The sequence below is a fragment of the Panthera pardus genome, unplaced genomic scaffold, assembly GCF_024362965.1.
Source record: "Panthera pardus isolate Hobbes unplaced genomic scaffold, ASM2436296v1 HiC_scaffold_12, whole genome shotgun sequence".
Taxonomy (NCBI): Eukaryota; Metazoa; Chordata; class Mammalia; order Carnivora; family Felidae; genus Panthera; species Panthera pardus.
Window position 1 is genome coordinate 56,455,457 of NW_026526677.1, and position 27,967 is coordinate 56,483,423.

General features: G+C 53.2%; 1 protein-coding gene across 2 annotated transcripts; it reads right to left on the reverse strand.

Moving 5' to 3' along the window:
• Positions 1-294: 294 nt before the first annotated feature.
• STARD10 (StAR related lipid transfer domain containing 10) lies at positions 295-27,338 on the reverse strand. 2 transcript variants are annotated; one of them, XM_019449720.2, is made up of 7 exons: positions 27,287-27,338; positions 22,797-23,107; positions 4,343-4,490; positions 3,630-3,733; positions 2,838-2,955; positions 965-1,017; positions 295-714 (listed from the first exon to the last, which is right to left on the reverse strand). In XM_019449720.2, exons 2-7 carry the CDS (start codon positions 23,001-23,003, stop codon positions 469-471), a joined length of 876 nt encoding a protein of 291 aa, XP_019305265.1. In that variant the 5' UTR covers positions 23,004-23,107; positions 27,287-27,338; the 3' UTR covers positions 295-468. The 2 variants fall into 2 exon arrangements, with proteins under 2 accessions (XP_019305265.1, XP_019305266.1); XM_019449721.2 differs by lacking the exon at positions 27,287-27,338 and adding an exon at positions 23,497-23,746.
• Between the last annotated feature and the right edge of the window lie 629 nt (positions 27,339-27,967).

Genomic DNA, 27,967 nt, shown 5'->3' on the forward strand with positions numbered 1-27,967 from the left:
CCAAATAGCCTGGAGCAAATGGCAGAATGAACATGTAACAAGGACATGTGAATGGATGAGTGAACTAAGGAACAGACACAGGAAAACAGAACACACCATGGACAGGAGGAAGGGGTGACGACCTGACACATACTCCAGCTACACAAGGGGAAATGAGGGGATGTCTAAAGGGGCAAAGGCCAGGGGATCAATAATACAATTAACAAAATGAACCCTAGAACAAGGGGATTAAAGGTGACAGTGGTCAGTGGTCATGCCCGGGCAGGTGGGAAACAGGCACAGCGACGAGCCAGCTGAGGCTGTGGGATCGTTTATTGGGGCTGTGTCCAGTGGGGCCGCAGCGCCAATCTGGGCCCCAGCCCAGCGTCCCTAGGAGGCGCAGGCGGTGGGGGAGGGGAGAAAGCGCGGGAGGATCCGCCACCGCTGACCCCACTCCATCTTGTCTAGGTCCCTGCGGTGGTGCCGCAATCAGGTGAGCGAGGTGTCGTCGTCGCTGCCCTCGCCGCCCGCGCCGCCGGTGCGCTCCTCCCGGCTCTCCGTCACCGCGCTCTCATCGATGTTCTCCAGCGAGTCCGCGTGCTGCACGGAGAGCTCCGACAGCGCCAGGCTCGGCAACGGGCTCTGCTCCGGGTGTAGCCACGGCTTGAAGTGCGGCTGATGTTTCTGCTTCCACTCTGGGTACTTGACGCACGCCTTGTACATCTTCTTCATGGCCTGGGGGGGCCGCCACACATCCGAGTCAGGGGTGGACACGGCGTGGGACTGAGTCTTCGCCACTTCCCGGCCTGCGCCCTCCAGTGGTTCAGTCCCCAGCTCCCGGGACCCTGACTCTAGCCCATTTCATAAATCTGCTCCTCAGCCCTGACTCCGCCACCCCTGACTCCCAGTCTCCATCCCTGACCCACCCCCTCAGCTGGAACCCTCTCCCGCTGCTTACATACCCCAAAGTCCCAAGGCCACTCACCTTGGGAGCCAGGAACTGAGAAGATTTATTCACTACCCACTTGGGTAAGGAGCCTATGAGAGCAGGGAAGAGTAATGAGGAGAGAAGGGAAGAAGCAGCCTCAGGGACCCAGCTCCCTCCAAACATACATATCAACCTACTCCTTCCAGCCTGGGGCTTCCAAGGAGGCTACCCTCTTCTCCATGGGAGGGGAGGAGGCTGTGAGGCAAGTCCTGTAAGACTTCATCATCCTCACTCTCTCTTTCTGTTTCAGACCAAGGTCCCCAGGCTCAATTCTGTCGTATCCCCTCCCCCAAACCCACCTGCTATACCCCTCCTGTCCCTCTGCTAAGCCCCAGAGCATGGAAGAAAACCACAGGGTCCTAAGTGACCACAGGCTACAAGTGGGTTGAAATCCTGACCCACCAAACTCCTGCCTGTCACCTCCCCTCCACTGACATTCCTTCTCATACCCAACCTGTGAATGGCCCTGATGCTCTACCCCGCCTTCTACCTGTCCTCCCAAGCCCCCTACCCCAGGCAGCCTAGCTGCTACACAGACCTCTTGGCTAAGCTCCCCATCCTGGGCTCGCCTGGAATCCATAGCTGGTAGCCCAACCATCCACCCTGTCTCATTCCCAAATGTCTGCTCTTGCCTCTGACACCCAGCACACTCAGTCAGTGAGGTGCTAGGGAGCCCTGGGCCTACATCACTGGGTGCTTGGTGGGGTTGGGGCACACCCGGGCAAAGATGTTCAGGGATTACCCGTCCTCTAGACATTCACCCATTCACTCACACTCCACATCCACTCCATGACACTTACTCTGGGCCAGCCCCAGGGACCCAAAGAGCAACTCACTGTCTGAGACGTGACAGTGTACCAAATGCTCTGCTAGAGGGGAATGGGCCTGAAAGCATGGAGCCAGTGGTAACTCTGGGCATCAGGGACAGAGGAGGTGACATGTGAGGCAGTCCTGGGGGCATGCATAAGGGAGGAGAGATGTTTCTAGGATGAGGGAAAAAGCTGCCTAGACAGGGAGGTGGGACGGTGTAAGGTGTGAGGAAGGACTGGGAAATGTGGGGAGGGGGCTTAGACTTCACTCTGAGGGCAACAGAAAGTCACAGAAGAATTTGAATCAGAAGAGAATCATGAGGAAATGCATGTTTGGGAAAAATCCCTCTGTAGCTGTATGGACAGAGAAGGTCATTGACTATGGAGAGAAATGACAGATTCAGGAGCTATTTAGAAGGTGCAATCAATAAGAATTGGTGGCCAGACCTGGGAGCTGAGCAGAGGGCATCCCAGTCAACCGCCAGGTTCTTGGTATGGGTGACTAGGGGGAGGTTTAGGAGAAGGGGAAAACTAGGAGGGGAGATAGTTCATAGTTCAGCTTTGGACCCAGTGAGTCTCAGGTCCCAGAAGACATCTTAAGGGATGAGTCCAGGAGGCCAATGGCCACAGGGATCTGGTTCCCAGCAGAGAGAGACATGTCAGCTGGCCACAGAAGCCTTGGGAGTAGCTGAACCTTCCCAAGGGAGGAGAACTGAAGCCTGGAAAACTCAGGGCCTCTGGGATGGGCAGAGGATGGGAGCTAGCAAGACAGATGGAGTGAAAGCAGACAGTAGGCAGGAAGCCAGTCAGAGCATGGAGGTGTGGGAGCCCAGGAAAAGAGCTCCAAGCTTTGTCATGGAGCAATGGCTACCACTTTGGCCTTTGCTTTTCAAACCAGTATAAAGTCTCAAATCTTGGTTCAAATGATATTTTGGATGGAGATGCCCCAAAATACAAAACAGCTCCTAACACAGGCTCTTTTTGATCCCTAGTAGATCAGGCCACATCTCCTGTGGTATAGGAAAGGATCCCATGATAAGCTGCCAGGGCCAAGCCCTCACCTTTGGGGTCCACCTGGGCCAGGTAGGTGATGACGCAGCTCTTGGGCCCCGTGCTCTGGATGAGGTAGCCCGTCTGGATGGACACAGCTCGGACCAAGTCTTTCCGAGGTGGGTATTTCTGGGGATGGAAGGCAAAGGGAGGTGAGACTGAGGGTTGGGACAAAAGAAGTGTCTTTATGAGTACATACACACACACACACACACACACACACACACACACACACACACACACACACACAGAGTCAGTTAGTTCACATCCCCTGGCATCCACTCCAGAACAGGCCTGATGTTGGTATAGGCAGAAAGAGAGGACTCAGTCTAGGTCACTGTTGCCTCTCAAGGTTTCCCTGTTCCCCTCAGGAAAGCCCTCAGTCTGGAGTCAGGGGTCATGAGCACATACATGGGCATTCACACATGCACTCATCTTTGCCCAGGCCAGCTGTACCTGCCTGTCTTGCCTGCTGTGGAGATCAAGGTGGCCCAGCCTCAGGGAAGTAAGAGGCCCTGCCTCTTACTACTTGCACCCCCTTTCTGAGCCAGCCCATCCCACTTGCCCACAGTGATGGCTCACATCACCCTCTTCTCATCTGCCTGAGAGCTGAGCAGGGAGACAAGAGCCATTATTCTCACTATATAGTAAGGAAACTGAGGGCCAGAGAGCTTCGTGCCCAGACTAAAGTCACATGAAAGTCATGGTAGTAGCCAGAAGCCTCTTCCTGGGCCAGGCTTGCTGGCCCAGCCGTACCTGGGACCTTCCCCTGCCCACCCAGCAGGGAAGGCAGGTAGACTCACAGGATGTTTGACTGAGTAATTCATAATGATGTAATCAGTGCCCATGGGGAGCCAGGAGCGGAGGGTGATGACATCACGGTTCTTCAGGGGCTTTGGACACCTCCCTGTGGAGGGCAAGGGACAGTTCAGCAAGACCTCTGGTCTGCCTGCCTGCAAGGGAGGGCATAGCAGAAGCCAGGGACACAGGGATGCCTAGTTAATCGCCAGTCCCCCCGATCCAAACAGATACACCCCCCCACCCACCCACCAGACCACAATCCCAGAGCTGACACTAGGAAAGAGACAGAACCCTCTCCCTTCTTGTCACCAGCCATTCCTGCTCACAACCTCACACGGCCCTTACCTTGCTGGCCGGGCCTGTTTGTATATGTGAATGTGAATATATTATTGTGAGTGTGTGTATCAGAAAATGTGTGACTGTGAATATGTGGCATGTGGGCATGGAGTGTGTACATGACTCTGTGTGCATGTGTGTGGAGTGTGTATACATGAACATGGGAGTGCATATGTGTTTGTGAGTGTACGTGTGTGTGCCCAAGAGTCTAGGAGTGGACAGAAATGTCAGGGAGGGCAGCCCTACAGCTTAGCACTCAGGTCTCTGAGCAGCCTGGCCATGGGAGTGATCACAAGGAGGAAAGGTGGGAGAAGGAAGCTGGGCTGGAGGCCTGGATGGAAGCAGGGAGGCTAGGATCAGTGTTCTTGCGCCTGCTCACAAGAGTAATAGCCCACGTCAGCATTGACTGTTAAGCGGGCAATGTCGAAAGTCTCAATGACGTTGCTGTCCCACTTCTTTCGATATTCAATGTCGTGTAGGACGTCATAGAGTGTCTCAGCTGGCACATCGCGGCACTCCATCCGGCACTGCAGACAGACACATGGGTTGTTAGAGTCACACAGGGCTAAAAGCCCCGGCCAGGAGACCAAAGGGCAGACAGGCAAGAAGGGGAGAAAGAACATGAAGAAGAGCTTACCTGTCCAGCCCTCCCAGAAGCCACCCGTGCGAGGAGAGAGACAGCCCCTGTATCCAGAGACCATCTCCCCCATCTCAGCTTCCACCAAACCTCCCGTTCCATCCCAGTCTCCTTTTCCAGGAAGCCTTCTTGAATGGCCAGGCCAGACCTTCTGGACTCCCATACACTAAGTCTCTGTATCTATGCCCTCCCAGACCACTGATCTTCATGGGTGGAGGCTCATGGCTGACTCAGCGGAGAATCTGGTATGGTTACATGCTAAATGAAATGAAGGCTTAAACAAACAAATACCTAAATGGATGCTTTCTTTCATCCATGGTACTCACCACCTGACCATACAATTTACCTTTTTTTTTTCCTTCATCCAACAAATATCTTTGGATTTCTTACAGTTTTTAGCTCTGTCCTCAAAGAACTTTCCGTCTAGGGGAGAGAAGAGCCAAGGATCCCCTTTTTTATTTAACCTTCAAAACAACTCTGCCAGACAAGAAATGCAAAGAGGAACTTGAGGCTGAGAGAGGTTAAGTAACTTGACTAGGGTCACCCAGCTAGTAAGCAGCAGAGCTGGGATTTAACCCAGATCATATGTCTGGGAAGCAAGTAAAAACAGAACTAGGTTTTGCTAGGTTTGCACTCAGCAAGGTGAAACTTAGTTCACGTCCTTATTCGGTGATTGTTTTCACCCAAAAGCTCAAAGCCTAGGCTCAAGGTCCCCTCAGCAACTGGACAAGTTTTCTTATGTAGTTTAAAAAGGTCTCCCAGACCTGGGCATTCAGACAGTGCCACGGGAAACACATAGAAAGCAAACTTTGGTTTTCTTAATTCTAAAATTGGGCTGATACCTCCGAGTATTTCTGTGAGAGCAAAATGTGGTCATGTATGTAAAGCACTTAGGATAGTACCTGGCAGAAATAAAGGTAACACCTCCACTGGTGGCTGGAGAAAGAAGGGCGGGGATGGGGGGTGGGTGTAGGGAGAGAAGGAAAAAAAAAAAAAAAAAGGATAGTACCTGGCATGTGGTGAGTGTACCTCTCAGTACCTCTGGGAGATCTTTCTACTTAAATCATTTCCTTATTGTAGAAACAGTACTATATGTTTTAGAAAGTTAGACATACAGACAGCAAAAAGAAAACCATCATATTCTCATCATTTAGAGATTGCCACTGTTAACACTTTGGTGATTGTTCTTCCCAAGCCTTTTCTGTGCATATTTCCCGCGAATGAGATTATTCTGTGCATTCCATTTTGTAACCTTCAGGCAACAATCTCTACCATTTTGTTGCAGTAAATTTTCAGCACATCTAACACTCAGAGCATATTCACATTTTTCCAGTCGTCTCAACCAGGGCCCAGCAGAATGGCTCCTGTAAAGAAGCATGATGAGAGGAAGGGCCGTTTGCCATCAGTGAGGTAGTCACCAGGGAACACACACCATCAACATTCACAGGCGCATCTAAGGAGTGGGTCTCAAGAAGTGTGCCCTTTGGGCCCCCAGAGAGATACAGAAATTTGCCATGGAGATGGGAACTCCAGAAGCTCACTGACACCAGGCTCAACAAAGCTGTTCGGGGCAAAGGAATAAGGAATGTTCCATACTATATCTGTGTGCAGTTGTCCAGGAAACTAACAAGGATGAAGATTCAAACAAGCTCTATGCCTTAGTTACCTGCGTACCCACATCACTTTCAAAAATCTACAGACAATTAATGTGGATGAGAACTAATTGCTGATTTTCAAATAAAGATATAAAACTGCAAAAAGAAAAGACAAGACAGACAAAATCAAAGTTTGAGGACAGATTCTAGCCTGCAAAAACTCACTGTGTGAGTCTGAACAAATCACCTTCCCTCTCTGCTTTTCTGATCCATGAGGAAGGTTATGACTCTAGATCCAGTCATTTAACTAACAGCCCCAATTCTAGTCCTGTGCAGAGCACAGAACAATCAGAGGTGAATCTGAGACCTGTCCTTGAGAGGCTTCTAGTTGAGGGAGGAGACCAACCTGAAAATGGAGAGGGGCCCTAAACTGCCCAGTGAGGGCACAAAGGAGGAGGTCAGCTCCGCAGAATGGAGGCAGGCACCTCTTCTCCACTAATACTCAAAAGGTCCTGGTTCCAGGTCTTCCTAGAGAAATGCAGGATTCTGGGGCTGGGTGAGATAAGATGAGCCTGGAACATCTTATTGTGCCAGAAAGTAAGGACATACTCACAGAATGATAGGGACCTTGCCAAGCAGATACAGGAGCCAGATGAAGGGCTCCCACTGACTGGGTGAGTGACTTGTCAGGGTCTGCCCAAGGCTTTGCCAGTTTTAGCATCGAAAATCCCACATCCTAGGAAAACCCTCCATCCCAGACAAACTAGGAGAACTGGCCACCTACCACAGGCTAAAGCTAGGACAACCCGAGTATCAAAATAGTGATAATCAGGGCACCTGAGTGGCTTAGTCAATTGAGTGTCCCACTCAGATTTTGGCTCACATCATGATCCTGGAGTCGTGGGATCAAGCCCTGCATCAGGCTCTGTGCTAAACATGGAGGCTGTTTAAGATTCTCTCTGTCTCCTTCTGCCCCTCTCCCCTGCTTGCACATGCATGCTCTCTCTCTCTAACATACAAAATAGAATGAAAAAATAAAATAGTATAATAACAGATTATATCGAGGCTCCTGAGTGGCTCAGTTGGTTAAGCGTCCGACTTCAGCTCAGGTCACGATCTTGCTGTTTGTGAGTTCAAGCCCCACGACGGGCTCTGTGCTGACAGCTCAGAGCCTGGAGCCTGCTTTGGATTCTGTGTCTCCCTCTCTCTCTGCCCCTCCCCCCAATTACCCTCTGTCTCTCTCTCAAAAATAAAAAGCTTTAAATTAAAAGAAAAATTTTTTAAAAGATTATATTCCACTGAAGTAAATAGGAAGCCAAAGTACATATAGGTATGAATACATAAATGGAATGTTTGATGAGGAATAGGGTATTACTTCCCATAAAATACTTAATTACAAAGGGAAAATGAGTAACTTCATTGTAGAGAAGCATGGCAGACCCCTCCTGAGTCAAGTGATCACAGTAAACATTATTAGTAATGAGACAAGTTACAACTGGGTGTTGCCTGATAGAATGCAACGAAGAGAATACAGGCACCACTTAGGTGACATTTCTGCCAAAGATGCATAACTGAAATCCAATCATTAGAAAAATCAGACAAACCCCAAATAAGGGACTTTTACAAAAGTCTCCCCTGCTGAGTGTCAGGGTTGTGAAAGTCAAGGAAGTACCCAGGAACTCCCATCACACCTAAGGAGACTAATGACACGTGTGAAGGAACGAGTGAGTGAGTGAGTGAGTGAGTGAGTGAACGGAGTGAGGGAAGGGCTGGGATGGTGAGAAAGGCGTGGGGGAAGGTGGCAGAGGTCAAACTGGCAGCGGCAGCAGCAGCAGCAGCCGGACGACCTGTACTGAGCAGCTGTGTGGAGGTCTGGACGCTGCAGCAGACATTCAATGCAAGCTCACTCTTCACCCCAAATTATGAGCTGGCATTACTCCTGTGCTGTGCATAGAAGACTAGGGCCCAGGAGATTAAGCAACCTGTCTGAATCAGACAGCAAGAAAGCAGCAGAGCAGGGATTCAAAACCAGATTTTCCTGTACTCTCAACCATCAAGGACCACTCACGTGCGGCTTCTGAGGAAATGAGAACTTCTCTATAGCCAAGCTGACTTGGCTTTACAAGTCCTCAGAGGTGTTATCCTGGGCAGTGAGTGTGTGGAGGGGCAGTGACGACAGAATTATGCTCTTGGGCTAGAACCCTACCTGGGACTGCCTCTTCCCTCTGGTCAGGCTCAGCGTGCACAAGGACCCAGGTGCACTCACGGCTGGGGGTTGGGTGCACCCTGAGGAGAGGCCCACACTGCCCAGACACCGCTCAGGGCTGTTGTGGCTTCAGGACCAAAGGCCTCCCTCTGAGACAGCGGGAAGTAGGCGGGGCTTGCATGGCCACGAGACAGACCCAAGACAGACCTGGCAGTTGAGTGTAAACTTTGCATAACATTTCATCTTTACACTTGATCTTAGCCAAAAGGCTGAGAAGCGATAACATTTCATCTTCAAAACAGGGGAACTTTAAAGGTTTCCCAGGCTGGTGGCAGGCTCTTGGGCAGGAAGGCCGGCAGTGGCGCTCTGCTGGCAGGGCAAGAAACCCTGGCTTGGGCAGGAAGGCAGGCTGGGTGGCTGGTCCAGAGAGCAGAGTGGAGAGTGACCGTGGGCGTCCTCATCCCGTCTGGCTCCCAGCCATGCTCTTTCCACAGCCCCCAGGAGCTAGGGGCCTGTGCCAAGAGGGGTAGATTACATAGGGCATTGTTCCTGCCCACTGTGGCAGCTGCCACATTTGCGAGGTGTAATTCTAAGAGGCTTCAGAGGGATGGTGGGGGTAGCGGTGAGTCACTGGAGAGCACCTGGGGGGCAGGCCTGTGACCGGATCCCACAGCCATTGGGCCCTGGGCAAGTCAGTCACTTCATCTGGACATCTGGGAGCTGCCCCTGCAAGCCAGAACTGAAGGGGGTTTGCTCTGGGTTGCTCAGTCAAGGAGCCATGCTGAGCTGCAAAACCCTCAAAGCCTGGTTACAGCGGGGAAGCTGACTTGCAGCTGAGAAAACTGTGGCCCAGAGGGAGCAAGTGACACCAGAGAAACTACAGACCATATTTCCCACATTCCTCTCTCTCCAGCCCCGGGAGGTAGAAAACTGGAATTGCTCAGAAGCCCTGGGACCTGCACACCCTCAACCCTCAACACACTTAGTCCTACGGAGCCATGGTCAAAAGGGACTGGACAAGTGAAGAGGGCCACCAGGGAAGACTCTTGCAGGTTTTGAGCCTGGCAATCCCAGGTTCCCATTCCAGTTCCTTCCCCTTGGGCACAAGCTCCTGAGTCTTAGTTTCTTCACATGAAAAACAAGGATAATAAGAGTACTTATCTCATGGGGATGTTGTGATTCAATTAAACGAGATCATGTATGCAATATACCTGGCACATAGTAAATACTCAAAAAATAGTAGCTGTTAGGACTTCAGCCGGCTTCCATGAGCAGCCATTCACCCTTCCACAGGATAGGACCAGGTCACATTTGCATTTTGTGCCCTTTATGCTTCTCTGGCCTCATCCTGGGGCCTGCCTATTGGTCCATCCATTTATCTATCCACCACTTTCTTTCTAGAGTCTGCTATATACCAGGACACTGCAACTGGGCAGGAGGAACTTGGAGATGAGCCAGAGGCCCCAACAGGTGGGTAGCATGAGAGACAAGGACACAGAATCCCAGCAGAGAATGAGTAGGGGTGGGGGAGAGGGGCACAGTAACTGTGGGAGCAGAAGGCAACAGAGCCTAAAAGGAAAAGGGGCAGAAGTGCTGCAAGGGGAGAGAGGACATTTCAGCAGAGGGACTGGTGAGTACAAATACCTGGAGACTTAAAAAAAATAAGTACAGGGGCACCTGGGTGGTTCAGCTGGTTAGGCTTCCAACCAGCTCAGGTCATGATCTCGTGGTTCGTAGGCTGGGGCCCTGCATTGGGTTCTGCTCTGACAGCTCAGAGCCTGGAGCCTGCTTCAGATTCTGTGTCTCCCTCTCTCTCTGCCCCTCCCCCACTTGTGCACGCTCTCTCTCTATTTCTCAAAAATAAATAAATAAACATTTTAAATAAATAAATAATTAAGCACCAAGCAGGATCCAGTGCCCAAGCTGTGTCTCATTGTGCCCCTCTCTTCTCTCCCACCCTTGCCCTGTGCTTCTCTGGAGGCCTTCCCAGTGCTCAGCTTTAGAGAAGGAGGGATCTCCACAGAGGGAGGGAAATGGTGGGGAGAAGGGCTCCAGTATCTCCCAGGACCCAGGGAGATAGCTGAGCCGAGACAGGGGACAAGAAGTAAGGTCACCTCCACAGGGCTGTGGTATGGCCTTGAGGGCCAAAGGCCAGGTCAGTAACCTGCAAACTGACAGACAGGTGGATCCAAGTTTGGCCCTCACCCCAGGTCTCCAGTATCCTTGCCCATGGGATACGTGCAACACACGGATTATCCCACAGTCCTAGGGACCCAGGAGATTATCTCTTCCTCCACACTCTTCAGTTACCACTGGGGAGAGTGAGGCCCAGAGAAGGTAAGGGGTTCGTGTGGGCTCTGAAACATCCCACAGGCTGTGCTGACTACTCACCATGCTGCATTTTAATAGACAGTGTTGTAAAAGGAATAACTGTTATGCAAATCATCTTTTCCCAACAGAACCATATTCAAATCAAAGGAAGCATTCCTGACTAGGGGTGGGGTACTCACTATCAAATCAATCACAGCCTTGAATGATAAGCACAACCTGAATAACCATTACCATGTACCAATGGCTCCAAATCACTGCCTAAGTCATCATCACAGAGGAGACAACAACACTTGGCCCATGGACCCCATAGGAGCTGACATGTAGGTCAAACCGCCTCTGCCAGTTGTCTGCAACACCAAGCTGTATCCTGTACAAATACTGTCTCTTATCCTCCCAACACCCCAATGGGTATCATTATCCCCATTTTACAGATGCAAAAACTGAGGCCCAGAGCATTACAAGGATTGACCAAGGCCTGAAGGCTAAGAGTGGTAAAGCAGAGAACTATCGCCTGGGTGTGTCTGACCCCAGATTGTTAAGGCTTTCTGCTACCTTCATCAAGGGGCAGGACTGGCCCAGCTCAAACAACATGCTGGCAACTGGAGACTGTCTTAGTTAATTGACGGTTATTATGCAGAGCTCATCGGATTCGGAGGGCTTGCTCACCAGGAAAGCGAAGCTCAGACATTCTTCCTCAGAGCAGAGTTCCTGACTCCACCCTCAGACTGCACTGGGCTCAAAGACAGAGCTGTACTTTCCCAAAACTCCACCCAGGTGCTCTGCACCTGGAAGACCCCTGAGAATCTTTCAGCCACTGCATTGCCCCACCAGACCCAGCCAGGCCACACACAGGCTCATGTTTACATAGCAGTTCCAGGCTGCCTAGGGCAGACAGGCCTCTGCCCAGCTACATCCTGCTTTCCTGGCCTTGGCCTGGGCAAAGGACTTCAGCTCTGAGTCTCAGTATCTTCATCTGTCAAACAAAGATAATCCTCCCCTCAGAACGGAGCTGTGAGGATTAAGTGAGGCTTGTACAGAAAGCCCCAACAGCAGCTGCTCTTCCTCCAGCCCCAAGCCCCAGTGCCACCACCCCCCCACCCCCCCCCACCCCCCCGCCCCAGGACTTCTCAGGCCCTGCCTACAGGAGCACCTTCTTGCTAATCCCCAAAGGGCAGGATATACAGGGCCAGGGAACAAAGTTTAAAAAAACAAAATGCCCAGATCCCTCCACAGTGTGGATGGACAGGGAGCAAATGGGTAACCCTCTTCCACCAGGGCCCTACAAAAATGTATCTGCTCCACCATCACAGCCCACACAACCAGGCACTGCCAGCTCCATGTCAGCCCTGGTGCTGAGAGATGTAGCCTGGCCTGGGGCATATAGCAGGTGAGAGGCTCAGCTTCAGCAGCGCCTCTGCCTCCTGTTCTGAAGAGACCCCTCCCAGGGGCCCCCAATGTCTCTCCCAAAGGCCTCAAGAAGCCAGCATTAAGCCAAGTTGATAAAGCACCTGCCCTTGCCTCTGGGTTTCTGGAGCTCCCAGAATGCAGACCTCTAAGACCTTCCTCCATGTCCCCCCCAAATCTCAAGAATAGCTCAAGGGCACTGACACAAGGGGTTGGAGAGAAAGTGGGGAATGGGATGCAGGAGGAGAGAGGTCTCATCAGTTCTGCTTTCTGAGAACTTTCCTTCTCTGGCTCCTTCCCTATTTTGTTTTTGAACAAACTTCAGTCTGGCTGTTCCCTGTCCAGAAAGCCCTTCCTGTCCTTAAATTTTTTAGGATGACCTGGGGCCTACTTCTTGTCTCCTCCACCCCCAGGGCCTCCCTCTATCAGCATGCATTGCAATGCACTGATTGGCCCACAGTGCTGTGGCCCCCTTATTCATCTTGGCATCCCCTGTATCTGGCATGGTTTAATAAAGACATATTTCTGAAGGGAAGGATGGACAGGTGAGACAGAAAAGAGGTTGTGCCTGTGTAGGCTTCTCTGACTTTTAGAGGGCAGGGGCCATGGCCAGTGGTCCTTAGAGCTTCTGTGGACTTCAGAAGGAAGAATCTTGGTGAAAACCTCCTAGACTTGTAAAAATCTCCATGGCACTTGAGGCTTACTCCTTCTGCCATCATCCTTACATAAAATGCAGTGTAGGGGTAGGAGGTGTCAGAGACAAGTTCAGGGAAGATTCTGGGACTTGCTGAAAGATCCTTAATAGTTCTGATAGTTAAAGAAAAGTAAATTTAAATGGTACTGAGGTGTGAATTTATATTTTAGTAAATTAGCTAAAATATACAAAATATTTACTGCTTGTGAGGACATGCTAAGACTGTTACACAGTTAGTGACACCAAAAATTGGTTCCACTATTCTGAAAAACTATTTGGCAAATTTTTTTTAAGTTTATTTATTTATTTTGAGAGGGAAAGAGAGAGAGCACATGAGCATGAGCAGGGGAGAGGGAGGGAGGGAGGGAGGGAGAGAGAGAGAGAGAGAGAGAGAGAGAGAGAGAGAGAGAGAACCCCAAGCAGGCTCTGCGCTGTCAGCACAGAGCCTAATGTGGGGGTTAATGTTGTGAACTATGAGATCATGACCTGAGCCAAAATCAAGAGTCAGACACTTAGCCGACTTGGGCCACCCAGGCTCCCCCATTGGCAAATATTTTTTAGGTCATAAAAATGTCTCTCAACTCAATTCCTGGAACTCCAGGACCAGAAATTTATACTCAGAAAAAAACACCAAAGAAACTTGCTACAATATTTATGACTATATTATTGCATTTATAATTAGCAAAATATATTGAGAACCTGGAACATCACCAACAGCTGGGTCTGGTTGGGTTAAGACACATCACCTGGATGATTGCTGCTCAGCTACTGAGAACTGCGCATGGCTCCCCACCACCCACCCAGGGAAGGGCAGGCTCTGAACCTTTAGAACCCAGAACAGGCCTGCATGGAGCAGCTGCCGGAAATGTAGAATTAATAATTCGGTAGCAATACAAGAAACTTTTACAGATGCAATGTTAAATGAAAGAAGAAGATACAAACTTGTACCTGTGCCAAGGTCTAAAGTATGTATAAATTATGTACACTCTTGTGTGAGAGTTGAAAGGAATCAAGGAAAAAGTTTTACTCAGGAATTGAGGCTCTGGTGATTTATTTTTCCTTTTTGGATTCTTGGTACAACACAGTTTATACAAGACATAGAAACCATACTTTTTTCCCCGAGTTGAGAGTGTTGTCCAGAACCTGGAGGTCCTTGTTCCCTGGATCTGGAAGTCTGGGCTGAGCTGAGATGGGGCCTGAGGCTGCCCATGTTAATGCTGAGTTACCTTAGAAAGGCTCCGCATCATCTGACCATGCTAGGAGTGGAACCAGAGGGGGACCCCCCCCAAAGCTGCACAGGCAATGACAACTGTGGGTGTGCAGGGCAGGGAAGAGGATGCAGGAGGCCAAGATGCAGCTACAAGGAGGAGCACCTAAGTGGAGTCCTAAAGGATAAACGGAAGAGCAGATGCACTCAGATGAAAAGGAGGTGAAAGAGTTCTGGGCAGAGGTGCTGGCATGAGCCTGGGGGCTGGAGGAAGAGGAGGGCTCAGGTAGTTCCACTGGGTAACCTGAGTGAACATGGAAGGAGGCGGGAGGAAATGGAGCTGTCCCTAGAGAACCTCAGGCTGTTCATTCATTCATCCATTCAGCAAAAGTTAATGGTGTGCTAAGAGCTTCACAAATTCATTTAATTCCATCCTCTCAATTACCTGGGAGGAGGGAAGATTATGCCCATTTGTAAATGGTAGCTCAAAAAAGTGAAGAGAGGAACCAACACAGAACCCAGTGTGACCCACAGTTCACCAAGGCTATTCCCTGAGAACCAGGTTCTGCTCTGTGGAGGACCCAAGGAATTCCAGGTGAGCGAGCACCTGGCCAGGTGAGGCCTGTCCCTGAGGATCCATGCTAGGGGCTGGGTCCGTTGGGGCTGGCTCTGTCTGGAGTGAGGGGAGCTGGAAGGACACAGAGAGCATGTGTGGTGTGAGCCCAGAGCAGGGGCTCTTTCCCCCATCTTCTAGCTCAGTATCCCCACCTGTACTATGACCACACAAGCCCTATGGCCCTCTATTCTAAAAGGAAAGGAATCTGGCACCAAATACCTCCAAACCATCTTCTCCCCAAAATTGGGGTCCCCTTGAGACTATGGAGAGTGCAGGTGCTGCCATCCCTCCCCTAGACAGGGCTCCTAAGTCTGCTCAGGCAGACTAACCCAGGCTCTTTGCTATGCTCTCCATCCAGCGCTGAGTGACTCATACCTGCTCTGCCTCCTTCCTCTGTCCTTCCCCCGAGTCTCCAACAGCTTCCCTGGACCCATACTGCACCCCTCAGACTCTAGACCAGCAGGCCCCAGCTGCGCAGCAGTGAGAACCATCCTGCTCTGACATCTCAGAAGCTGACCTCCTGGTCTGGAGCTCCTGCCACTCCAGCCCTGGAGGAGGTGGGAGAGCCAGACAGAAGAGGGAGGAGAGGAGAGAGGCAGAGAGTGGGTGGGCCTGGAAGAAAAGGAAGGGATGGGGGAGACTAGTGACACAAGACACGAGACAATGGCCAGGGCTGGCACACAGACATCAAGACAAACACAAACTGGATAAACACCTCCCAGGGCTCCAGAGACAGCCCAATGCCCCCAAAGCACTCTCTCTAGTAAGCTCCAGACAGCGTCTTTGACAGCCTCCTGGGCATCACCCCCTGGACGGCCCACAGGCTCTCACTCACCATGTCCAGTACTGTCGTGTTATCCACCCCAGTGCCCACTGCCCTGTGCTCCCCTCCAGTGCCTAGAACCTAGGCATGGCTCTGGACTCATCCCTCCCTCTCATTCCTGGGATTGCACTCAGCCATGACCTTCCAACAGCTCCTCTTCACCAACCTGAGGCAGGCTTCCTCATTCTTGCTTGGACCACTGAAGCAGCATCCTTGTCTCTGGTCTCCTGGCTCCCAAGCCAGTGCTTCCCCAGCAGCTAGAGAGCTTTCTAAAACCCAGAGCTGATGATGGCACTGCCCAGCTTGAAAGTCCCTGCTATCTTTCTCTCTCTGCCTTCAGGCCAGATCCCAACTCCAAGATGTCCTCCTCACTCTGGTTCCGCCTCCACTCCTTCTCACTCTCAGTCTGCACTCCTGCCTCTGGGAGCCTACCCCACTGAGGGATTCAGTGAGAATTGCTCAGCTTGCCACCTGGCTCCTGCTGGGCTCCCAAGGCCCCACCCAGACACCCCCCACGCTGCCAGCCACTGGCCTCCCTCTGCCTGAGTTCTCTTGGAAGGTTGTCCCCATCTTTGTCAGTCTCCCCACTAGGCTTCAGGAGCAGGGCCCAGTGTCTCCAGCACTGGCATGGCGGCTGACAGAGTGGGTGGGAGGTATGAGAAGAGGTTTGTTGAATGAATAAAAAACTGATACAGAAAAAAAATGGGATAGGAAAGGGGACGAGTAGAGACATAAGGGCAGAAGCAGTAACCATCAGAGATGGGGACAGAGAACACACCCTAAGAGGAGACCCTGAGACCCAGAGGTAGGCCCAGAGGCTGGGTCAGGAGGCTGGATGGAGGTCGGGAGGGGAAAGCTGTGGCAGAACCAGCACTGAGCCTGGGGCTAGAGCTTCCAGGAGACAGCTGAGGAGACATAATTGGATCAGAGACAACTCTGCTGCAGTGAGGGGGTGTGACTCACACACACAGTAACACCAGACACAGAAACACACAGTCCCACACTCAGAGGCACATACACACCACCTCAGACACATGCACACACATACACACACATACACACACATACATACATTCAATATGATTTACTGAGCCCAGTCAGGTTTCTGCCCCAGGGATGTCACCTGGGCAGATGTGAAGAGGCTCACAGTCCACCCAACCGAGGACCCTATCACACACACAGTCACCCACAATCCAGCTCCACAAACAGAAGATCCACACATAGAAGGCCAGACAACCCCTATCATACCATCCTGTCTTCATAACACCACCATAACCACCATCTGGTATCTTATTTAATGATCTGTTTGCTTCTATTCTTCTTGTCTCCTCCTTAGGATGTAAGCCTCATAACAGCTGAGTCTGATCTGTCTGAGTTGCCACTAAATTCCTGGATATAACACAATACTTGGCATATAGTATGTGCTCAATAAAAATGTGTTGAATGAATGAATGTCAGAGACACACAAGGGAACTCCATCCTCTCTGTCAAGCCTCTGCCTTAGACTTTTATCACTTTTTTGGTCCAGAATCAGGTCCCAGGCAACCTGGAAGGAACCAGAGATGGGGAGGGGGGCCCGGGGGGCAGGTGCCAGGAGATAGTAGAGGGGATCTCAGCAACTAGGAGCAGATGCAAGTTGTGGCATGAAACCCAAGGATGAGATTAAATGGCCCAGGACCACAGTACTCATCCCCCTACTTCCCATGTGTGTGTGCTGCGGGGGACAGTGTACATGTGCAGGCATTTCTCACCTGCCCCAGTACATAAAGATTCTAGAGATATCAGAAGTAGCTAGTATCTGCCTTCAGGGAGCCTCGGATGAGAGGCAGGGAGGCAAATGTTAGGTTAAAGCCCTAGAGAATAGCTCCAGTGGCCCTGTGTCACCTGCCCCAGGCTCTCTAATGACAGGTGAGAGGAACCTATATTTGGCATGGGATCCACCACTAAGTCCTGGGCCTGCCACTTTCTTTCATTCACTGTCTGTGTTTCTGAAGGTTCAAGGGCCCCAAAGCGCAGAGCCCAGCGCAAGCATGCCAGAGGGGATAAAGTGAGGCACCAAGAAGAACAGGGACACCTCAAGCCTAATACCTGCTCTGAACAGCTTTCCTCCCACCTGTTGTTGGCACATGCTCATCTGCCTAGGTCAGAGGCCAAGGTAAAGGATCAGGGCTGGAATAAGGTTTCTATCTTATCTATCATGGTGGCAACCTGGTTGCCAGGCCTGTGGCCCCTAGCCCCTCAGGAACCAGCTGGAGTGGCCCAGCCAAGGTCCCAGATTCTGGAGTCACAGCACCCACAGCCCTGGTTCCAGGTGGCCCAGCCAGGCGTGGAGATGCAGAGGAAGAAAGAAAACCCATCCGTCTCCAGGACTCCCTCCTTCCTCTCATCTCCTGAAACTTTAAAGACTCTGGGCTGGAAACTGAGCTGGGGCTCGTTAAAGTTTAAAAGCCAGAGCCTGGGGAGCCGGGTGTGGAGGCACAGAGCCAGCCTGGGGACTAAGGGCTCTTCTGGCCCCAGGGGGACACTGACTGGAGGCACCTACCCCCACTCTGCTCAAACTCACAAGGTTCCTCACCCACCAAGGCAGGCATCAAAGGGGCTGCATATCCACAGTCTTACACCCCAGCCTGCAAAATACAGTTTGCACATTGCAAAGGGTTATGCTATAACCACCATGTCCCATCCATTATCCCTCCTAAATCTCTCTGGATGCAATCCCTTGCTCCATTCCCCACAGCCCCTGCTTTCACACAGGACTCAGCACCTCTATCCAGACAAATACAGTATCCTCCCCTTCCTCTTCCTCCTCCTCCACTTCCTACCTGCTTTATCGAACGCCCCCTCCCCCCCGCCCCAGCCTGGGATCCCAGGACCTCCAGGACCCATGTTCTAGGGCCTTGGTCCAGCTCTCTAATCATCTCCAACTCCATACTAAACCACCTGCCAGTCTCCTAATGTACTACTCTATTTCCCACCTCTGGGCTTTGCACAGCTTGCTCCTCTATATGGAAGGCTCCCAATGCAATCAAACTTGTCCATCTCATTCGCCACCCAATTCCAAAGGGATCACCTGAGCATTCCAGGAAACCTTTCCTGGCCCCCAAGCTGGTTCAGAGGCCCCCTCTGGGTCTCCATAGCTTCTGTGACAAGTGTCTGTCCATGTCCATCACATGCATAAAGGAGCTCCTTGAGAGCAGCGCTTGGGCTTGATCCTCTTCTCTGTCCCTAACCTTCAGCATAGGGCCAGGCAGAGAGGCTATCAGTGAATGTTCACTCAATGAGTAAATGAATGAATGAAGTGCCCAAAGACAGGCAGGGCAGCACTACTCAACAGATGAAGAAGCTAAAGCCTAGGTGGTGGCAGCAACCTGCCCAAGGCCATGTGGCCGTGACTCTGGACAACGTGCTCTCTCCTCCAGAGACTCAGCCTAGCCCAGAAAGACTTCCCCTAAAGTTTCCAGCCACCTCTGACCTGAGGCACTTAGAGGGAACAGACTTGAGAGTATGGAGGGGGTGGGGTGAGGGTGCCTTATGGGAGCAGGTGGACAGTGAGATAGGGAAGGGAGGGGCCGAGGAGCTTTCTCCAAAGCAGAAGGGGAGGAGCCATAAGAAAGGAAGTCAGAGAAGACAGGTCCCTACTGCTCAGCTTCCTGTAGCAAGAGGAACCTCAGGTTCTCAGCCACAGTCCCTCAAGAGACCTCCCACCAAGCCCCTCAAGGACCCTGCTCACTAGGCCCACTCCTGCCTCTGTGGTCTGCCTGTGAACATCTGCCCCGTGTAGTAGGCAGAAGTCACCTGGAACTGTCCTTCCTCTCTTTACCAGGGTCTGGAAACTTCTGAAGACAGGACCAGATCTCCTCTGCCTCTCACATGGCTAGCCAAGCACAAGGTTAGGCAGGCTGCAACACTGGAGAGTCTGAGCACATGAGCATCAAGGGCAGGGCTTGGCAGGCCATGTCACCTCCTGCTTCCTTCCCCTCATTCCTCATTTCTCTCCCATGGGCCCTTGAGTCCCATTAGTTCAGAGGCCCTTAGAGCCAGGAAAGTCCCAAGGCAGAAATGGAGAAATAGCCCAGAAAAGGGCAGGGACATACCGATGGTAATCCACAGAAGAGGATACCACAGCCAGGAATGGACTTAAGCTGGCCCTGCTTAAATGACTGGCAGACTCCTTAGTTTTGCATTTCTCATACACTCAGACATTGGCCTGGGCATTGAGAGACCTAGGTTTGGTTCCAATCTGCCCTCCGCCTTGGACCCAGGATCTGTGTTCAACATCTGCCTCTGGAACAAGGCCGGACCTCTCAGAAGGCAGTGTCTTCCTCCTCTCCAGTGCCCAAAGCACAGTGTAGACCTGAGGTCAGGCCAGGCCATGTTGGAGGCCAGGAGGGAGGAAAAGGGTAGAGATGACCTCCAACAACCTCTCCCCTTTGTCTTTGCTCCAAATGCTGGGACCAGAGCTACAGTGGCTTTCGGGGACCTCTGGACACAGGGACAGGGAGAGGATAAGTCTAGGGGAAGGGAGATGAGGAGAAAATCAATAAGGTAGACCAATAGATGGAACCCTACCCCCACCCCCACCTGAGGATCACGAGAACAGGGCATGTCCAGAGTGCAGGCTGGCTTTCCCAGCTCAAGGGGCAGGCCCACAGACAGGCTGGGGCAGGATGGGGTAAGGGGTCAAAAGCTAAACAAACACCGGTGGTTGAGTCCCAGCCCCCTGGAGTGACCCAATCATCCTTGGGGACTCTGGCTTCAGACCTGCTGTGTGACCTTGGCAAGTCACTTCCCCTTTCTGGGCCTCAGCTGTCTCATTTATCAAACAGGAATGGGATTATGAGAACACCATGTACTTCAAAGAGTTACTGATGGGGTCAAATGCCATAACGTTGACTAACAATGTGAGCCCAAGCAGGGGGGGCAGGTGCTCTGGAGTCAGGCTGGCTTGGGTCCTATGCCTGCCTCAGCTGCTCTGTGATCTTAAGCAAGTGACTCTTGGCTTCAGTTTCTTTGTAGCATGAAGACAAGCCTACTACTGCCCAGGACTGGCCTGAGGGTAAATTTGAAGATGGAAAAGATGCTTGACTCCTATCAGAAATGAGATTTCCTGCATGGAACCTGGGAATCCTGGAACCTTGGGGATGGGATGCTCAGAGACTCCTGCCCATCTCCCAGAGCTCCACTTGGCTGGGCTGAGGGGATGGGGAGTCAGGGGGCTGGCCGCTCAGGATGCCCATAGCCAAGGTCCCAGCCTCCATCCTAGGCTCCAGCTCTGTTCGCCTCCTGTCCCCAACTCTATCTCCATTGTGGGGAGAACAGAGAGAGAAAGGCTGGGAGACTGGAAATCTGGGTTCCAAGCCTGGCCCTTCTAGGACTTGGCTATGTGACCCTAGACTGGCCTCTGCCCTTCTCTGAGCCTCAGTGTCCTCACTTACACCCCAGTGAGGAGGGAGTATGAAACAGGGATTGCAAAAGGTCTTCTGGCACCTCTGCTCAGTCTGAGAGGGAAAGGAGGATCCAGGTCCCAGCTAGGGACCACAACACCCAGTTTTTCCAAGTCCCCTCCTCTCCCAAGGAAGTCCACTTGACAAGACTGATCTGGCCACAAGGGGTCTATTGTGGCAGTCTGGCCCCAAGACCCGTCAACTCCAGTCATGGACTGGGCTGGGTTTATTCATTAACCAAGCCAGTTGGAGGAGGCAGCTCCGCCCTATTGACACAGAGGGTGGGAGTACTGGACTTAGTTCAGACCTTCCCCTTCTGGAGAGCCTTAAGCCTTTCCCAGATCACAGGAAAACAACCTTGTTCTCACAACAACCTTGCTCATCTTTCATTCAGTCTGTTCCTTCCTTCTTTCCATCCTTCATTCAAACAACATCCTTGCTCTATCTGTGTTGGATGCTAGGGATGCAAAGAGGGATAGGATCTGTCCCTGCCCTCAGAGAGCACCAAGCTGGGACACACCAGCTGCCCTGTGCTTCCCTGCTCCTCAGCCTCAGACACAGTTCAGGCCCCCAGAAAGCCTCTGGCCCAGGGCCCTCAGGCCTGGGCAGAGTTCCAGATGGGGAGACACACATGGAAACCCAGAGAGAAAGAGATAATCAGATAGCTGGGATGCAGACAGAGAGTCACGGGGGCGATGGGGAAGAGAAAGCAGAAAGCATGAGCTAGAAGGCCACATGGGACAGATGGACAAAGCTGTAAACGACTAAGATTTAGTAAAGCAGAAAGGCATAGGGTCAGAGAGGGAAGGTCAGCTTTCTTAGACCGTGGTATGAAGTCAAGATGCCAGAGCTAGGTCTGAGAGCAGGTTCTGGGCAGGAGTGCCCTCAGAGTCCAGTGCCCTTCCCCTCTACCCCCCCAATAGGAATACACTGCCCTACATCCGGGAGGAGGGCAGCAGAAAGAGGAGGGCAAGGGAAAGGCAAGGGAAGTGAAGGACACAACCTACTGCCAAGAACCCATTTAAGGGAGAATTGCCCCCCTCAAAATGAGGCACTCACAGCAATACCAGATGTGTTGGGGGAGCTACCGAGGCCTCTAGACCAGAGTCTTCACCAGCCTCTGCCCCATCTAGGCCCCAAGGGGAGGTGGGCTCATTGGGTCCCAAACCTCAAGCCTGCCCGGTTCAGGCAAAGAGGAAAGTCATGGGACTTTGAGGAGTGGGGCTTAGGCTCTGAAGGAGCTGATGTGCCTGTGTCTGCCCTGCATCTGCTGGCCTCCCTTGGCCCCCTCCTCCCATAGCCTGGCCCTGTGTAAAGCAGGGACATCCAAGTACCTGCCTTCAGGATCTGCCAACCACAACCCTAAGTCCCTGCAGGAGACTCTGGGAGCAGCCAGGGAAGGAAGAGGGAAGAGCAGCACATCAGGCAAGAAGGAATCAGGTCCCTGGCACCCAGGACTGCGGAGAGTGAGGACAGACCAGGAATTAGGGAGAGAAGGGCTCAGTCTCCCCACCTGGGATGACTCAAGTCAGGGACCCAGTGAAGACTTGCACAGCCAGCGCAGTCCCAGAAGGAGACCACTCTCTCAGGCCTGGCAGCAGCCCACTTCCCAGGAGCAGGCAAGGGCATGCAGAAGCCTGGGTTCAGGCTGAGTGAGCCAGAGTGAGTCACACCCCCTCTCCAGGCCTCAGTTGGCCCATCTGTGTGAGGAGCCCTTGCCCAACAAACTGTGCCTCCTCCTGGTTCCCTGGCAGGAAACTCCTTCTGAGTCCAGGTGCGCGACCAGGTGTCTGTGGCCCTGCAGAGGAGCAGGGGACTCCCTGTCGGAGGCAGCAAGGGCGCAGTGGAGGCTGCACGTGGGGCAGAGCAATCCTACCTTGATCTTGTGCAGGGTCCGATCCATCTCCACAGCCTGCACCCACACAGACACGCCGGCCTTGCTGTAGGTCAGATTCCAGCCCTCCTCGGCCTCACACTCTGACCGGAAACTGCGGAAGTCCTGGTCGTCGGGCACCTGGACACTATCGCGGCCCAGGACTGGCCGAGGCCCTTGGGGCTCTGTTGAGGCAGCGGACTTCTCCATGGGGAGGCCCAGCGCCCTGGTCCTAGTCCCGCTCTCCTGGGTCCTCCGCGGAGGCTCCGACAACGTCGACGCGGCTGCAGATGCTGACGCCACCTTCCTGGGACCTGCAGGACCGGTTTGAGGACGGGAGTCAGTGCGCTGGGGGCGCGGGTGGGGCTGTCCGGGGTCCTGGGCCGATGGAGAGTTCGAGACAGGCAGAGGCTGGCCCCCTAGAGAGCGCGGAACCGCACAGGGCAGTCACGGGGGCCACCCCCAGGAGCGACCCCAGACCTCCCTAGGGCCGGAGTGGGGGCCGCTTATCGGGTGCGGAGGCTCCGCAAGAGCTCTTCGGGAACCTAGGGGAGGCCAGGACCCGAGGTGACGGACGGTCCGGCGGGGCTCCGCGCAGTGCCCGCCGGACCGGCTCAACTAACTCGGCAGCGGCGCCGGCGCGGGCTGCGCGCCGGGCGGGTGGTGGGGGCGGGGTGGGGCGCCCGCCCAGCCGGACGCTCACCTGTGCCCGCTGCTCCGCGGGGGCCCGCCAGGGCCCGGGGTGCGAGCGCCTCAGCCGCCGCCGCTGCCGCGGCTGCCCGGGCGACCGGGGCCGCGCGGGGGCTCCGGGGGGAGGAGCAGTGGGTCCCGCCGCCCGGCCCCGCCCCGTGCCCCCCCCCGCCCCGCGCGCCCCCTCCCTTCCTCCCTCCCTCCGGGCTAGGCTCAGAGGCTCGGGGGCTCCGCTCCCCGGGGCTCGGTATTTTCCAGGCTGCGGAGGTACAGCTGACGGAGCTCGGAGCCCCGCCCCGCCCCGCCCCGCAGGGTCCTAGCGCCCGCCCCCGCCCGCCCCGGGAGGGGCACGGGGCCGGGAGAGCGCTAGTCCTCAAGCTAGGGTTGGGGACGGGGCTGGAAGGGGCCGAGTTAGAGTGGACTCTGAGAGGAGGGGCTCTGAGGTGCTTGAAGAGGGATTCTGGAAGTTAATTGTGAGCCCCTTCTCTCCATCCCCCTCCCATACTCACAGCTATACACCCCTGCAACAACCTACTTACACACAGGCATGCTGTCCCCAGACATCCCAGAGACGCCCCCACACGACACTCCAGAGACCCAAACATGGGCACACACCCCCGCCACAATCAAGAGCAACTTAGAGATGCCAAAGCTTGCATCCCCCACCAACCACGAGGCACGCCAAGCCTACACACTTCTAACCCAGTTCACAGTGGGGTTCACAAACCCAGGAGGAAGTTGATCCAGCCCACTAGCCTCAAGGTTCATAGACTGACCAGACTTGGGTAAAATCTCCACTCCAGTCTTACTCCCAGCTGGGGGATTTAACCAGGCCCCCCTCCAGCTTTGGACTCTGGCAGTTGTCCACCACCATCTGCCCTGAGCATCCCAGCACCTGTCCACATACCTCCCATGGACTAGACTAGGCTCTCAACAGCACCTGGCCCCAGAGTTCTGGGGCTCCCCTGACCCTCCCCAGGCAGAGCTGGCCAGGGCTCCAAAGCCACGGGGCAGATAGGTCCACCAGCACTGCAGCCACCCTTTCCAGCCTGGGAGGCGGCCACTGCCACCTGCCCCCTGGGTCCTAGTGCCAGCTTTGCCTCCAGTCACTTCCAGTGAACTGAGGCCAATAAATAGTTCAACTTCTCTGAGGCCAGGCCAGCATGAGTGTGGCAGATGGCCCAAGGCTGAGCATTCACTCATTCCAGTGACTGGCCTTTGACCACAGAGGGGCAGGGAGGGCCCTTGGTGAGCTCACCTGGATGAACAGCTAACTTGCCCAGTGTCACACAGTGAGTACATAGCCATCCTGAATAGTATCCAGGTCACAGCCTCCTCCCACCCCAGGTTCCTTTCTCTGCTCTGGCTGCTCCATGCTCTCTGGGCCTTAGTTTCCCATCTATGGAATGAAGGAATAAGAATGTATAACCTCCTAGCCTCACCATCCTAGATCTCTGGGATGGAAGAGCTTTTCTTAAAGGTGCTAGAGAAAAAACGAGGAGTTGTCACAGTGTGTTCACAAATAGAGGTGTTTTTTTCCTACAGTGCTTAGGGCTCCAATACGTTTGTGAATCAGGCCCAATTTTATAAGTGAGTGGGGGTGAGCAGGGAGCCATGATGGCAGATGACCTCAAAGGGCGTTCTGCAAACTAAATCCTGTAAAATGAGCTGCAGGTCCCCATGAAGTGTGATCACCTTAGATCTCCAGTATGTGGGTGGCATAGTCAGATACTCACCCCCACCCCTTCTAACCCACATTCTTTTAATGTGTATGAGTGGTGGCAGGGGAGCTGGCTCTGGGCTCAAGATGAAGCCAGGGCTATGGCTTTCTGCTATGTACCTCCTCTGTCTCCACCCTAACTCTAGGCAGGTCACTGCCCCTCCCCTGGCCTCAGTGGTTTTGGCTGACGGCCACAACCAGATTGTGTTTTATCTCCCACAACACAGCTCAGTTGGAGACCCAAAAAGGAGTCCACAGGGCCTATTCTGTGAACTGTAGCCTCTGGGATCTACGATAAGGAAAAGAGATGGGAGCACTGGCCTGGTGGATCCTGCCTCCTTAGGGCTCCAATAACATCTCAGCAGACAGCAGGCACAAGGGCAGTAAACCTTTCATGCCCATCACCCAGTCCAGGGTAAAAGAGATAAGGCTAGGTTGACAGTAGTAACGGCAGACTGACAGAGAGGTACAGATGGCAGAAACCAAACCATTACTCAAATCTAAACAGAAATTAACCAAGAATGAATCTTTTGAAGGTCTTGGGTCAGAAGTAAGTGACCTGGTACCCCTGCTTGGATAGCCATGCCCTGGGCTCAACCTTGGGTCCTGGGTTCAGGCCAGGCTAGCTAGCCAAGTGGATGGGCAGAATCACTCCCCATCCTATTTATCATTAATTTGCCCTTGCAAGTCCCCCTCCCTCCCCTCCCCCCCCCCCCCAAATTTAGGTGTCTCTGGCTCAGGGGGTTATGACAGTCTCCCAAACATACCTTTAAACACCCCTGAGCAAGAGAGAAGGACCCTGTCTGCTCAAGGGTGGAACAGTGAGCCCAGGAGGGCTGGGAAAGGGGACCTAGGGGAGGAGTCTGGGGGGGGGGGAGTTCTAGGACTTGGCCACCCCTGCACAACCTGGCAGCACAAATGAACCTGGGTTCAAATCCCAGCTACACCTATCTCCTAGCTGTGTGACCAAGGGCAGGTGACACATCCTCTCTGAGCCTGTTTCTTCATCTAAAATAAAAATACCTACTGAGAATTATTGCAATGAAAAGAGTTGTACATGTGTCAGTTTCACCCCCAAATAACCAAAAATATAACTGGGAGGGGAGGTAGAGAGAATACACTGTCCACAAATGGCATGTTTCCAACAAAAAGTGTTAAGGTAACATCTTGATATGATGGTGGTTAAGATTCTCATGAAAGATTAAACAGTGTTAAAGGTTGGCAAGGCATGACCCCACTCTGCCCCTTGCAGACCCCTGCCCAGCCATAGGGCCCCTCCACCAGAGGTGGATCAAGGTATCTCTTTGGGCCCCCAGGACAGGGCCCAGGTCTGGCTCCTGTCTGGGTCCCGAGCCCCAGAATGGGGCATCACAGAGCAGGAATCAGAGTGGGTGTGGAAGGGAGCAGCTTGTATGAGAAGAAGGTGCTTAGCAAACTGAGAGGTGTCATGGGAATGTGAGGAATCATTACCTAGGGCACTGAGCAAGTGCTAGGTCTTACACGTGCCCCTCACAGAGAGAGTAGCTGAAGCCATGAGAGGCACAGGGATACCCCTGAATCACAAAGCAAGTCAGAGCCCATGTGGGAATCTCTAGTACCTCAGGACTGTGATTCCCGGAATGGGGGCAGGTGGTCTTTTGGAGATTCACACCAGACTTTGCTCACAGCCCCCAGACAGACACTGGAGCAGGGGTCAGGGCACCTGCCTAGAGCCACCCATGGCCTGGTCCCTAACACTCTCCCCTACTCCCCCGACTGTGTCCCCATCAGAACTGAAGGTCCTCAGACTAATGTCATCTGTACCCAGCCCCTCACTGTACAGATGGGGAAACAAAGGCCCAGCTAGCAGGGACAAAACAGAAATAAGAACGTAGGTCTCCCAACTCCTAACCCAAGGCTCTAACCCTGCTCTCCATTATATGCCATCCCTTTCACTAGCCTGGGGGTGATATTAGCACAGTCACCATCCTCTCTCTCTGTCTTAAGATTCAGCCTCTGCCCAGGGTCCCCACCCTGCCCAGTGTCCTGGATGGTGAGGGGCCACCAAGTCTTGACTTGCTCCTGGGTTCTCCCTCCTACTCACCATCTAGTTAGACAGACGGATGGCTGCCCTGATCTCCCTTCTGGGAGATGAGGAGAAGCCCCCCCCCCCAGCCCCTTCTCCCCCTACCCCCTCCTCAGGGGTAACTTGGCCTGCCAGTTTGGGTGGAGAAATTCTCAGGTTGCCTGGGGTAACAAAGCAGTGTCCTGGAGGCACTGTTCTAGAAGATTGGGCAGTGACCTGTGTGAGGTCACCAGGAAGCAGCAGAGTAGAGAGGTGGTTCCAGAGGCCCCCCCTTCCAGGATAGAGCACTCTGAGGCCCCCAGGGCTGGCTTGGCCTTGAGAGGGACGTGTCCTTTACAGTCTGAGGGCAGGTGGCAATAAGCTCTGGATCCCAGTCCCATCTGGAGCCGGATCTAAGTGTTTGCCCAGGGCGGTTCTTTACCCCTGCTGGGCCTCACTGAGCAAACAGCCCAAACCCTGCTCTGAGGGAGCAGCTAGAGTCTGAGGGAGTCACGGGGAGCCATACTGGCAGAGTCACCCACAACCTGGCTTCTCTTGGTGACACCGTCATAGCCACATACCATCACACTGATGTCCTGTCAAAGTCACAACACAGCCACACACCACTTCAGTGTCATGCCCGGCCCGCCTGACACAGGTACACATGCTTGGGCACACCAGGTCACCTAGAGTGCCACAGTAGAGTTGCCAGATAAAGCA

Coding starts and splice junctions, on each gene's coding strand:
- STARD10 (XM_019449720.2), bottom strand. CDS start 23,003: ATGGAGAAGTCCGCTGCCTCAACAGAGCCCCAAGGGCCTCGGCCAGTC. Junction 4,491..22,796: donor GGACCCTGCACAAGATCAAG/GTAGGATTGCTC, acceptor GTCTGTCTGCAG/TGCCGGATGGAGTGCCGCGA. Junction 2,956..3,629: donor ATTACTCAGTCAAACATCCT/GTGAGTCTACCT, acceptor TTCCATCCCCAG/AAATACCCACCTCGGAAAGA.